The sequence below is a fragment of the Juglans regia genome, chromosome 4 (genome assembly GCF_001411555.2).
Source record: "Juglans regia cultivar Chandler chromosome 4, Walnut 2.0, whole genome shotgun sequence".
Classification (NCBI taxonomy): Eukaryota; Viridiplantae; Streptophyta; class Magnoliopsida; order Fagales; family Juglandaceae; genus Juglans; species Juglans regia.
The window spans coordinates 18,674,913-18,688,303 of record NC_049904.1 but is presented as its reverse complement, the minus strand read 5'-3'; the positions used below and the strand labels follow the sequence as shown (position 1 = coordinate 18,688,303).

Sequence of the window (13,391 nt, the reverse complement as noted above, 5' to 3'; positions counted from 1 at the left end):
CTCATTTAGTGCATCCATTGATCCCTGCAAAAGATATGTTGAGATCCACTTTTAAGATTCTATGTGAAAGCAAAGAAAACTTAGTTTACAATTCTCAACAAGACCAACCTGAGACAACAGCAAGTATGGATACATGTCAGAAAATAAGACTTTGTGTCCAGGAGCATATTCAGGTTCCACAGGCCTAGTTTCTGATGCTGCATTAGAAAATGATTGAATCCATGATAAAGGGAAGTAAATATAAGAAATATACGTGAACGAAGAAACAAGCCCAGAGGTTCATAATGACTGGAAATCATCAATGGAGGCGGAAATGGCAAGAGAGGAAAATGAAAGTCTGTATGCATTTTGTCTGCGATGCTTTTTTCTTCAAACACGTATACATTACATGTGCGTATTCAAGAGAGTTTTATTTCCCATAATGCCTCGAGGAATTTCTGCTTTTCATGCGTTTACCAATAAGAGTACTGGATTTAATTTTGCGCTTTCATAATGTTCTAAAATTCCTTTGATGGAAACCATACCAGTGTGAACAGGTGAGACAGTAGGGCTTCCCTGAAAATCCAGAAACCACTGTGATGCTTCATCTCCTTCATCCAATGCAGAGCTGACCATTTCCCAGACTGAGACTTCATCTACTTCTTGGTATTTCATGTGGTTTTTTTACTTAAGAAACCTTGGTACATTCATCCCACAAGGTGCCTTTTTAAGGGCTATGAAATAAACAGGTGATAAATAATAAAATTAAAATTCACAGTAAAGAAAAAATGAGCATCTTGCATGTACATGTAATGAAATGAAAGGGAAATAAATTCAACTGACAAATTTGTAATTGAACATTATAGATGACGTGGCTCAATCATAGCGGTCTAATTCTAGAGAGGGTGTATTGCAAATATTGGTTACATCTTAAAATACGAGGGCAAAATGAAAATACGGAGTTTATAGGTATAGGATCTGAGAGTGAATAGTGGCTGATGTATAGCGTAACTGACATCAAAACAACAAATTGGGATCTGAGTTGCACCGAATATAATAAGTGATGAGAGTGAGGTGATAATTGAGTTTGGGAAATGTAATTAATTCTTCAAAAAAGGAACAAAGATTATACCCATAAATGAGCTCTCAGTAGGTTCCCAATCCTCTATAGAAGCTTCACTTGGCAACTCCACCAAAACTAAAGCAAGTTTTGGTTCAACTCTTTGAGTGCATGCCCTCCTCCCTTTGCCATTTACAACCACACATTGCCGATCCCAACGAAACCTGCAATATCCATACCCAACATATCAAAGGGAGTTTTTTTTAATAAACTTCTACTTATCATTTCCTAACACTATACATTATACATAATTTTTTATTTTTTATTTTTTTCTCTTACCAAATATGTAACGTATGAATGATGAGTAGAAGAACTCAATTAGTTTAAGAAGAATAAAATAAAAAAAATATGGTGTGTGATATGTGGGATTGCTGAGTAGCAAAACTATTTTTTTAAATCAAAACAAAAATCTTTATGTCTTAAAGACTCATTTTGACTTTTCATCCCATAATTATTCAAACACAAAGATCAATACAACTTTTATAAAAAAATATAAAACCTTCTAAAAAAAATTTCAAAACCAAGAATACCCATCATGTCTCTGGTCCTAGTTGTTGATATATTTGTTTACGTGGAGATTTTGAAAACCTTTTATCAATATAAGCTTCACATTGCAATTATCTTTTAAAGAGAAAAGATATTTACAATTATGAATTGTGTAATCATCGCTTAATTGTTTTGAAAAAAATGAATAAAATAGAGGATCCACATGAAAAAAATTAATTTTTAATAATAAACTTCACTTATTTTCAATACAATTACGCGATAGTTACATAATTCACAATTGTATATAGAATAATTCATATAGAAAAGCGCATAAGTGTACATGGGTTGGCTAGGATTTCTTAGAATCATGAACAGCCATAACTCGAACTAAAGTCTCAAATCAAGTGTCAAAATTGATAGTTTGGATTTCACTTTTGTAAAAAGGGTGATACTTGAGAGGGGTTAATATAAATATATATATATATATATATAAATAGTTTGGATCCACGTATAAGTAACATGCATGACAATTTTATTAAAATAGTTAGCGGGACTTGTTTGGATTCAAAATTTACATCAATTCATCTCATCATTACAATTTTATCAAATTCTTATATAAAATATAATAAACAATTCAAATTTTTAAAATTTTTAAAATAATAATAATATTATAACAATATTTTATTCAACTCATCTAAAATCATCTCAATTTATCTTTAAATCCAAACAAGACTACATGTCAAGAACTAGAAAAAAAAAATCATGGATATATTAGTTCCATTAAAGACAATGGTCGAAGCCCTCAGAGTATCGACCATTGAACACTCATTAGTAATTTCAAAGTATCGACCATTCACCACACAAGACATAAAAGAATCATATTCCAAATGACAAATTGAGAGTTAGGCCTTAAGCCTTTCTAACAAGCAAAAATATCCACGACTCTTCTAGGCATCAACCAAGCCTCTCCAATCCTATTAAACACCTCACATCATAAAATTCTTGCCACCTTATTACAATAAAGTAACAAATGATCTACCGATTTTCTAGATTTTTTTACATAAAAAAACACCAATCAATAACAAATCCACGCTTCCTAAGATTGTCTCTCGTTTCTCTCCTAAAGAATTAAAGCAGATCAATCAAAGAATGCAATCTTTGAAGGCACCTTACTCTTTCAAGGAAAAGAGTGTACCACATTCGAATGAGCTAGACAACATCTAGTACATGAAACGAACTGAAAACTTCTTATTTTATTACCAATATGAATTCAGACCATCATATCCCTCGCAGCCCGACCAAACTGTTTAGCATACAATAAGCCAAACAAATCCAAAGCTACGTCAATTTCTCAATCATTCACAGTTGAGTGGATATTCCAGTGGGATTAACCACTACAACAGTGCAGAACCTCAGCCAGCATCCGGATTCCGAGTAATACAATAAAGGCATGAAAACAGCACCAGTAAGAAGCCTAGCTACCACCGCACCGTGGATCGTGCCAAAAACGAAGTCTGAGCCATCACCTACCACAAAACATTGCACCCAACCAAGTTAATTATGAAATCCTTGAATATTTTTCTGGGCGCTTTCCATCGGAATTTCCCTTCTCTTTTTGAGTTTTTATTGGTTTTTATCCCGTTATTTCATGATGGGTTTCTTGAAGAGGTTGTTGGTGGACTAGAAAATTTTCATCTTCTCCAGAGAGAATGACAGGTCTCTTAGAATAACAGAGAGGAGCTAGCAGGAAATTCAGCACAGCAAGTTTATTCCGCTGGGATAGGATATGGTGGAGTGGCTAGTGGTTACGATAGAGGCTTGCATCAAAGCTGGCGCAATTTCTCTGGCTTTCTGCATGAAGTTAACAAAACAAAATCCTCTGTTTTGAGAACGGGAAACAGAGGAATGGATGTGTCGTCTGTTCATTTCTTGGGTCGACCTTTAAAATGGTTAATATAATCTTCCTTAGAATTATCTGCACCAATCCATTGAATAGCATTTTACATATACTGTTTTTTTTTTTTTTTGGCTTACACGTATAGTTTTAGATATTCTGCTTGCTTGTGCTTTCCGAACACAAATGCTTCTATTATTTTAAACCTAAGAAATACACATGAATATATACCTTGCATTCCACCAAATCTTCGTTATGTTTTCTCTCAACCAATTTCAAGATTCAGAAGAAGCTCCCACCGTTTGAAGAATACTAACGAATACTCAAAATTTTCAACATGCAGTTACAAACTTCACATTACAAGAACATAGATGATCAATCAGAAAAGTATACAGTTTACCACCCAACCTCAAAGTACTTGTTCTCCCCTCAACTTCAAATTAGAAAGTAAATCCATGAACTGAAATAAAGAGATACGCATGCACTGGTGAAAGAAAATAATTCCAGAGAACAGTCAAATGGGTTAGAGAAGCCATGGGGAAAGAACAAGAAGAAAAAAAAAAAAAAAAAATTTAAGAAAAGGGTCATATTGGCCTTACCGGTGGCAGTAATCGGTGCTTGGAGAAGTGAGATTCCACGACACGACTTTATTGGATATACGAAAATGGATGAGATACTGGCTGCCATAGGTGAGAGTCGTGTGTTTTTAGCGAGTGATATCACTTGCTAGCAGAAGCGTCGACTCATGCGGATTTGATTGTGCTTATATGGAGCCCGGACAGTCAGGAGATGCATTTCCAACGTGTACATACACAACCGCTAGTCAAATTCCTGTCTGTCTGTCTAAAATGCTTTATTGGGCATAATGGCCAGATCAGAGTATTAAATGTGGTAAGATTTTATATAGTTGTAAAGTATATCACCAATATTTTGGGAGTTTTTCCTTTTTAATCTTATAAGGCATAGGCTAGATGACACAATTGCCTATTAAAGAGTCTGACAACTCTGAGTGAATAGAATAGCCAGTGCCAGCCAATCCAGGTGAAAAAATCAAGACAGGTTTGAGTAGCACCGTTCAAGCTTATAGTTAAGTTAAAAATATTTTTTTATTTAAATTTTTTATTATTTTAAAATATTTTTAAAAAATATAAAAAAAATATCATACATTAATAATGACTTCTTTAACTATTAAGTAAAAATAAATAAAATATATAAAATGTCAAAAAGATTGATGGATAATACAATCTTATTGTAACGAGATAAAAATGAGATGAGGATGAGGTGCGAAATTTTAAAGAAAAAGTGACGTCATCTTCATTTATTTTTTCTTTTGATATTATCAAGTATGAATCTATGATATAGATTCCTCTAGATTGGCTTACAGCCTCTGTCGTCCCCAAGCCCCGCATCTGACCAAAGATAATCTCTAAGTCCAATAATAACAATTTGTTTAATTTATTTTTCTTTTTTCTAATGTACTTTTACAAGAGATCATCCGATTGAAACAACCATTAGAGCTCAAAGTGGACTCAGCAGTTAAACCTTTGAATTCTTAACTAAAGAAATAAAGGATGCCATCAGCTCCAAAGAACCATGTAAGCACTGCAATATTTAGGTGCATCTTCACAAAGTTTATTGGACTATGTCATGGCCCAAGCCCATGATGATACTGCACGGACCCTTACAAGAGCCCTTCCAAAACCAAATAACCAAAACACTTCAACACTCACTAATTTGTATTTAAAATCAATCTCAACTCATCTCATCATTATAATTTTTTTAAATTTTCGTACAAAATATAATAAACAATTTAATATTTTTAAAGTCTAAAATAACTTTTTCAAATTCTCACACACAAAATATAATAAATAATTTAACTTTTATTCTACTATTCATAAACTATCTCAATCCATCTCAACTTATCTCTAAATCCAAACCACTGCACTCTTTTAGGGTACGTTTGGGTGTTGAAAAGTGTTGAGAATGTTTGTGAATAGTTATGAGTAGAGATTGGAGTGAGTTTGTGGGTCCCATTGAGAGTATTTTGAGTTGTTTGGATGTGTGAAGTATGTTGAGTTGTTGACTTTTGAGTAAGTAGTTGAAAAATATGTGGGTCCCATAAATATTATAGTGATTTGATTTTTAATAATAAATATTATAATGATTTTATTATAGTGATTTTTTAATATTAATAAATATTTTAGTGATTTTATTTTACTTTTATATATAATAATGATAAATTTTATAATGATTTTATTTTTAATTTATATATAATAATGATAAATATTATAATGATTTTATTTTTAATTTATATATAATAGTGATAAATATTATAATGATTTTATTTATATATATATATATATAATAGTGATAAATATTATAGTAATGTTATTTTTTATTTATATATTATAGTGATTTTATTTTTTATTTATATATAATCGTGATTTTATTTTTATTTATATATTTTAGTGTTTTTATTTTTTATTTATATATAATAGAGATAAATATTATAATGATTTTATTTTTTATTTATATATTATAGTGATTTTATTTTTTATTTATATATTATAATGATTTTATTTTTTATTTATATTTAATAGTGATAAATATTATAGTGATTTTATTTTTTATTTATATATTATAGCGATTTTATTTTTTATTTATATATTATAGTGATTTTATTTTTTATTTATATATAATAGTGATAAATATTTTTTATTTATATATTATAGTTATTTTATTTTTTATTTATATATTATAATGATTTTATTTTTTATTTATATATTATAGCGATTTTATTTTTTATTTATATATAATAGTGATAAATATTTTTTATTTATATATTATAGTTATTTTATTTTTTTATTTATATATTATAGTGATTTTATTTTTTATTTATATATTATAGTGATTTATTTTTTATTTATATATTTTAGTGATTTTATTTTTTATTTATATATAATAGTGATAAATATTTTTTATTTATATATTATAGTGATTTTATTTTTTATTTATATATTATAATGATTTTATTTTATTTATATTTAATAGTGATAAATATTATAATGATTTTATTTTTTATTTATATGTAATAGTGATAAGTATTATAGAATGTTTGTGAATAGTTATGAGTAGAGATTGAAGTGGGTTTGTGGGTCCCATTGAGAGTACTTTAAGTTGTTTGGCATGTGAAGTATTTTCAAAAGTACAAGAATACTTGAAAAGTGTTGAGAGTAGTTTGGCACCCAAACATACCCTTATTTGATATCCAAATTTTCCATCTCTCCTACAAAATTCTTATAAAGGTTGGTACTGGTGGCCTTCACTCAAGGGAGTGACTATAGAGGTAGTCTTCTTATCAAAGACTAGGTGGCTTGTGATTGTTGCTCCCTCCTTTCTTTTCCTTGTTTTTTCTCTTTTTATATATTTTTCTATTATTTAATTAACTTTTATTATTTTGATTTAGTTAATCAATCTTCTCCTTCTTTTGAAGCCAACCAGCTGGTCCTGACGTGTGACGTATCTATAAAAATGTTCTTTTTTATATTTTATTTAATTTTTATTTTTTTTAAATTCTTTAAATCTTAATGAGTAATGTAAGATATAATCGTAAAGTGCGTAAGTATTGTAAAATTCTTTTAAAAAAGAGTGAGGTTCACTATTAAAATATTAATTTTTATCATGTAAATTTCGTATTTACTCAATTTTTTAAAGAGATTGTACAACACTTACACATCTTAATATAATTTTCTCTTTTATTTTTCAAATTTGTCTTTGAATCGCATATCTAGCCGGATATGCCAATCACCATGCACGCACTTGCATTCCCTCTGTCACATTCTCCCACTTTTTGAGGTTTGATGGTGCTTTCTTTTGTTGATTAGTGGTTTGTCCACCACCCTTCTTCAAGAATATAAATAATATGTAGATTTAAGAACAGAACTATTCTATTTGAATAAGCTTCAATTGCAAAAGAAAGGCGAAAATCTCTGTATTGTAAGACCGTGCGATAAATGATTCGAAACAGTTGGACCAAGGAATTAGTCCAACAACCGCTTTGTAGTGGTCAAGTAATAAGTTTATATTTATTTTCTGTTTTGTGTTTTTTAGAAAAAAGTTTATATTTATTTTCTGAATGGTATCAATTGGAAGAATTTCCCATGTTTCCATTCTGCTTATTAATACTAGGAAATTGACCATTAAGAGAAAGAAAAAATAAAAAATAAAAAATAAAAGAAGAAATTAAGATTAGGTTTGTTCATGAATTGAGATGAAAATTAAAAATTAAAAAAAATATTATTAGAATATTATTTTTTAATATTATTCTTATTTTAAAATTTAAAAAAATTAAATTATTTATTATATTTTATGTAATAATTTTTAAAAATTATAATAATTAAATTAGATGAGATGAAATGAAATAAATTGTGAGTGTTTCTCAATCCCTCAATCCAAACTAACGCTAACGAGTTGGCCTCGTAACCCGTAAACTCGAGTCCCAGTCTACGTAGAAGTTAGAATAGCATAACAACTGCAACAACTACCAGATGACCTGCTACATCCAACCATTTTCTCCTCTCCTTACACCGCCCTTCTCTTCCCGCACATTTTCTTCCCTCCGGACCGACCACCACCACCACCCCGCACTTCTTCACGAACACAATCATTCTCTACCCCTTGCCAGTGCCGCCGCCGCCGCCGCCACCGCCACCGCCATCCCCATTACCAGTCCCACGCTCACATCCACCGCCGCCACCACTTCCTCTGCACAACCCTTGTTTCAGGAATCATGGGTCGAATCCCTTCGCTTCCAAGCCCGGTCCAATCTCTTCCGGGAAGCCATATTAACGTACATCCAAATGTTGACCCTCGCCGGTATTTCACCCGACAACTTCGCTTTCCCGGCTGTCCTGAAGGCCGTGACCGCCCTTCAAGACTTGAATCTTGGGAAACAGATTCATGCCCACGTTTTCAAATTTGGATATGCTTCCTCTTCTGTTACAGTGGCTAATACCCTCGTTCATATGTATGGGAAATGTGGAGATATAGGGGACGTGTACAAGGTGTTTAACAGAATGACTGATAGAGACGAAGTTTCTTGGAACTCCATCATCGCTTCACTGTGTCGGTTTCAGGAGTGGGAGCTTGCTTTGGAAGCGTTTCAATTAATGTTGTTTGATAATATGGCACCTAGCTCATTTACGTTGGTGAGCGTGGCGCTAGCTTGTTCAAATTTTCCTAGGCATGATGGTTTACAGCTTGGTCAGCAGGTGCATGCATATAGTTTGAGAACAGGAAATTGGAGAACGTTTACCAACAATGCTTTCATGGCAATGTATGCTAAACTAGGAAGGGTTGCTGATTCGCGAGCTTTATTTGAGTTATTTGAGGACCGTGATATGATTTCATGGAACACCATGATAAGTACTTTCACTCAAAACGATCATTTTCTAGAAGCATTATTTTTCTTATATCTCATGGTTCTCGACGGAATTAAACCTGATGGGGTCACCTTTGCAAGCGTACTTCCTGCCTGCTCTCATTTGGAAATGTTAGATAGAGGCAAGGAAATTCATGCTTATGTCTTGAAGAATACTAATTTACCTGAGAATTCTTTTGTGGGTAGTGCTTTGGTTGACATGTATTGCAACTGTCGACAAGTTGAAAGTGGTCGCAGAGTTTTTGATGGCATCTCAAAGCGGGGTATTCCACTTTTTAATGCTATGATTACTGGCTATGCACAAAATGAGTATGACGAGGAGGCCTTGAGCCTCTTCTTTCAAATGGAAGCACTTGATGGAATTCATCCAAATGGCACGACAATGTCAAGTGTGCTGCCAGCTTGTGTGCGATGTGATCTGTTCTCTGACCAGGAAGGTATGCATGGGTATGTGATAAAGAGGGGTTTGGAGAAGGATAGGTATGTGCAGAATGCACTTATGGACATGTACTCCAGGATGGGGAATATAGAAATCTCAAAATATTTATTTGACAGCATGGAGGTAAGAGATATCGTGTCTTGGAACACGATGATCACTGGCTATGTCAATTGTGGATGCCATGAAAATGCACTCCACCTGTTACATGCCATGAAAAATGTAGAAGAAAAGAACAAAGATGATGATTTTGAGGATGTGAACAGGGTTTCTCCTAAGCCAAATTCAGTAACGCTCATGACAGTTCTGCCAGGTTGTGCTGCCCTTTCAGCACTAGCAAAGGGTAAAGAGATCCATGCTTATGCCACCAGACATTTTCTGGCATCAGATGTTGCAGTCGGTAGTGCACTCGTTGACATGTATGCAAAATGTGGCTGCTTGAATTTATCTAGGAGAATGTTTGATCGAATGCCCATCAGGAATGTGATCACCTGGAATGTTCTCATCATGGCTTATGGGATGCATGGGAGAGGGGAGGAAGCCCTCGAACTATTTAAGAATATGGCAGCAGAGGGAGACAAGAGTGGCATTTTAAGGCCTAATGAAGTTACATTTATTGCAATATTTGCTGCGTGTAGTCACTCTGGGATGGTACGTGAAGGCCTACACTTATTCCATAGAATGAAAGAGGACTATGGGGTTGAACCTGCACCAGACCATTATGCTTGTGTGGTGGACTTGCTCGGCCGAGCTGGCCAACTGGAAGAAGCTTATGAACTTATCAAGATGATGCCTCCTGAATTTGACAAAAGGGATGCCTGGAGTAGCTTGCTGGGTGCTTGTCGAATTCATTGGAATGTAGAAACTGGGGAGATTGCAGCTAAGAATCTCTTCCAATTGGAACCAAATGTAGCTAGCCACTATGTTCTACTGTCCAATATCTACTCTTCTGCCGGACACTGGGAAAAGGCAATGGAGATCCGTAAAATGATGCAGAAAATGGGAGTAAGAAAAGAACCTGGGTGTAGTTGGTTTGAGTTTGGTGATGAGGTTCACAAGTTTGTGGCTGGGGATGCATCGCACCCACAAAGTGAGCAGCTCCATGGATTTCTTGAAACCCTGTCAGAGAGGATGAGAAGGGAAGGGTATGTGCCTGATACTTCTTGTGTGCTTCACAACGTTGATGAAGAGGAGAAGGAAACTTTACTATGTGGACACAGTGAGAAACTGGCAATAGCTTTTGGTATTCTTAACACCCGTCCCGGAACTACAATTAGAGTTGCCAAGAACCTTAGAGTATGTAATGACTGCCATGTTGCCACTAAGTTCATCTCAAAGATAGTAGACAGGGAGATTATTGTTAGAGATGTGAGGAGGTTCCATCATTTTAGGAATGGAACTTGTTCCTGTGGAGATTACTGGTGACAAGTGCCGGAATTCAATTTCTCTTCTGGAAGAACCAACAAGATTTGCTTAAAATCCTATGCTGTCTGGTACTGTTCATGACAATTCGTTTTCAGATTTTGAAATTTAGTTTGTAACAAGTTATACCATGTAGAAATTTCTTGAAATTTCATATATGTGTATTTATTGATAAGGGAATTTATATAGTAAAGTAGTTGGTCTTCAACTGTTAATCACCACTTCTCTGACTTTGTTGTGAGTCATCGTCCTCAACCTTTGAGCTTCTAAAGTCTTCATATTTCCACAAGACTCTTGAAGATGTCAAGCTATGAGAATTGGTATGAGGAGCTCTTCAACAAATGCTTTTCGTTGTTAGTCAAAATCGAAGCTTTATGGCTACAGTGGATTTTATGTGAATTGGTAATGTTCTCATGCGCTTTTTCCATCCATAGAAATTTAATTTTTATGGGTAAATTGTCACAAACAATTCCTTTTGGATGAAATGAGTTTTGGTGTTGGTTATAGTAGTGGCATCTTTTGATTGTGGTCACAAGCTCTCACCAAAGTCACTATCAGATGTTTGAGATCATTTCTCTGTATGAACCATCCATCCAGCCATTCAATTTTTCATGTAGAAGGACAAGCAAAATGCTCAAATGCATCTGGTTTTTTGGTAGTACTCAACCACTACTATATTGAGAACAAAAATCCAGCTATAGCATTTTATTGTATTGCTCTCAAATCCTTTCAACGTACTAATTTAACCAACTCTTGGAATAATGAATTCCTAAAAAGTTAAAGTGAAACAGATGTATTGTCAAAAAATAGCAGAATATAACATCACACGAAACCTTTTTCATGCACGAGGATCTCAAAATTCCCTCCAATTCTCATTCTGTCAAAGCTTGCATTTCAAGAAGTCAGAGAAGGGGCCCTTTTCAAGAAGTGACCTCATTAACACGAGCTATCTTTTACGTTTGAGATGAAGGGATACTCCATTGAGAGTACTCAGAGTAGTCGCCAGTTGAAATAGCAAACAGAGAAAAAACAGATTTTACACATGATACTGCCTCCAAGTTGAACTCCTGAAGCCCGCAACATATTAGAAAGAATATTTCCTAAGTCATCACGTGGGGAGACATTGATATCAACATAATTCCATTTCTTAATACTTCATAGAAATCATGTTATAGCAAAGAAATTAAGCTAATGTGATCAATAGGACGTAGTTAAGAGATAAACAATATAGTAGTAACAAATGTGTATTTTATCTATTAAGTCATCAAGCACCCCCAACCTGTTAATGTAGTGTAAGAAATCATTTAAAAGTAGCCACGTGTTAATAAAACGGTTTAAAGAAACATATGTTCCTCCATTTCAAGAAGCCAAGTGTCAATGAAAGAGAATTGCCAACTGTTTGATTCTATGGTTTTGATTCCTCGAGATTATTTGGAAATTAAACTAGATGTTCAGATGTTGATGAGATGACAGCACTAATGGAGATGAAGTATAGGAATATGGAACGATTTTAAAGTCAGATTCACATAATTACACTGACACTTGTACTCAATACCTTTCAATTGTACAACCACCAAAAGGAAGGAACTGAGCCACCAGTTTTTGAAAGCAGAAAAATAGAGTACGTTTGCATAGACGAAAGAAAACCTATGGCTTTGCAAGAAAGAAGGATGCTAACCAAAGGTAGCAAGAACAAAAGCGATGTCAAAGCAAACTGTTAAGAACCTGCTGGAGAAATGTTGGATAATAGAGGAAGATGAAGAAACGTAGGAGATGGCTGCTGCAAGAAGAAGAACAGAATGCACGGAAGATGTTTGATAAAAAGACTATCAGAGTTTGTATTGTCACGGGAGTGCTTCGAGGGCTCCCAACCTCCTTACAGGAATTTCCTTACAATAATATTCTCCAATGATCCCTCCCTTTCCACTCACTTCCTTCTTATTCTTACATTTATCTCACCTGTAACTAACTCTTCAAATGATAAACTAACCAAGACTGACTTCCAATTAAAATGACAGACTCAATACTTGAAAATAACACATAAACTCTACGTTGCATACAGGTGTTAACCCCAGAATTTCCCAACGCACCGATTGAAGTCTTTCAACTCAAACGGTGCGTTTAACAGTTATTAAATGCCCAAAGCATAACGTAAAAGACACGACCCATGCCGAATTTAAAAACGCACGCACACTGCTCAGATTTCACACAAAACGCACGCACCCATTTGAGACTCAACATCAAAACGCACGCACACTGACTCTGCCTTTAGGACCTCGCTACGCACTGTTTCCCCCTTTTCTCTTACGTCGTTGTTTTGAGTTCTTCACTTAAAACACTTACACTTCAAGCCACTTCACTTCTCACTTCAAGTTCGGTGCCCAGAATCTCCCCCTTTCTTCTCTTAGTTTCTCTACTCTAGGGTTCCTTCATGCTCTTGTCCCAATGCCAGCCGCCGGTTCATGACAACTCCCTCCCATCACAGCACCTTGCCCACAAGGTGTGGGTAAAGGCCTTGCAGACGCCATAGTAACTCCCAAGTATTCTCTTCAATCGGCAAACCCAACCACTTCACGAGGACCTCGGTAACTGCTCTTGCACCTTGTTTCTTTAT

At 34.2% G+C, this 13,391-nt stretch overlaps 1 protein-coding gene and 1 pseudogene across 1 annotated transcript; one reads left to right on the top strand and one right to left on the bottom strand.

The window, feature by feature from the left end:
- LOC118348186 lies at positions 1–4,166 on the bottom strand (annotated as a pseudogene).
- Positions 4,167–7,947: 3,781 nt separating this feature from the next.
- LOC118348132 (pentatricopeptide repeat-containing protein At3g57430, chloroplastic-like) lies at positions 7,948–11,266 on the top strand. Its single transcript, XM_035689065.1, has one exon. The coding sequence runs from the start codon at positions 8,027–8,029 to the stop codon at positions 10,778–10,780; it is 2,754 nt and encodes a 917-aa protein (XP_035544958.1). The 5' UTR covers positions 7,948–8,026; the 3' UTR covers positions 10,781–11,266.
- The last annotated feature ends 2,125 nt before the right edge of the window (positions 11,267–13,391 follow it).

Excerpts from the sequence above, each read along its gene's own strand:
- LOC118348132 (XM_035689065.1), top strand. The coding sequence starts at position 8,027 with ATGACCTGCTACATCCAACCATTTTCTCCTCTCCTTACACCGCCCTTC.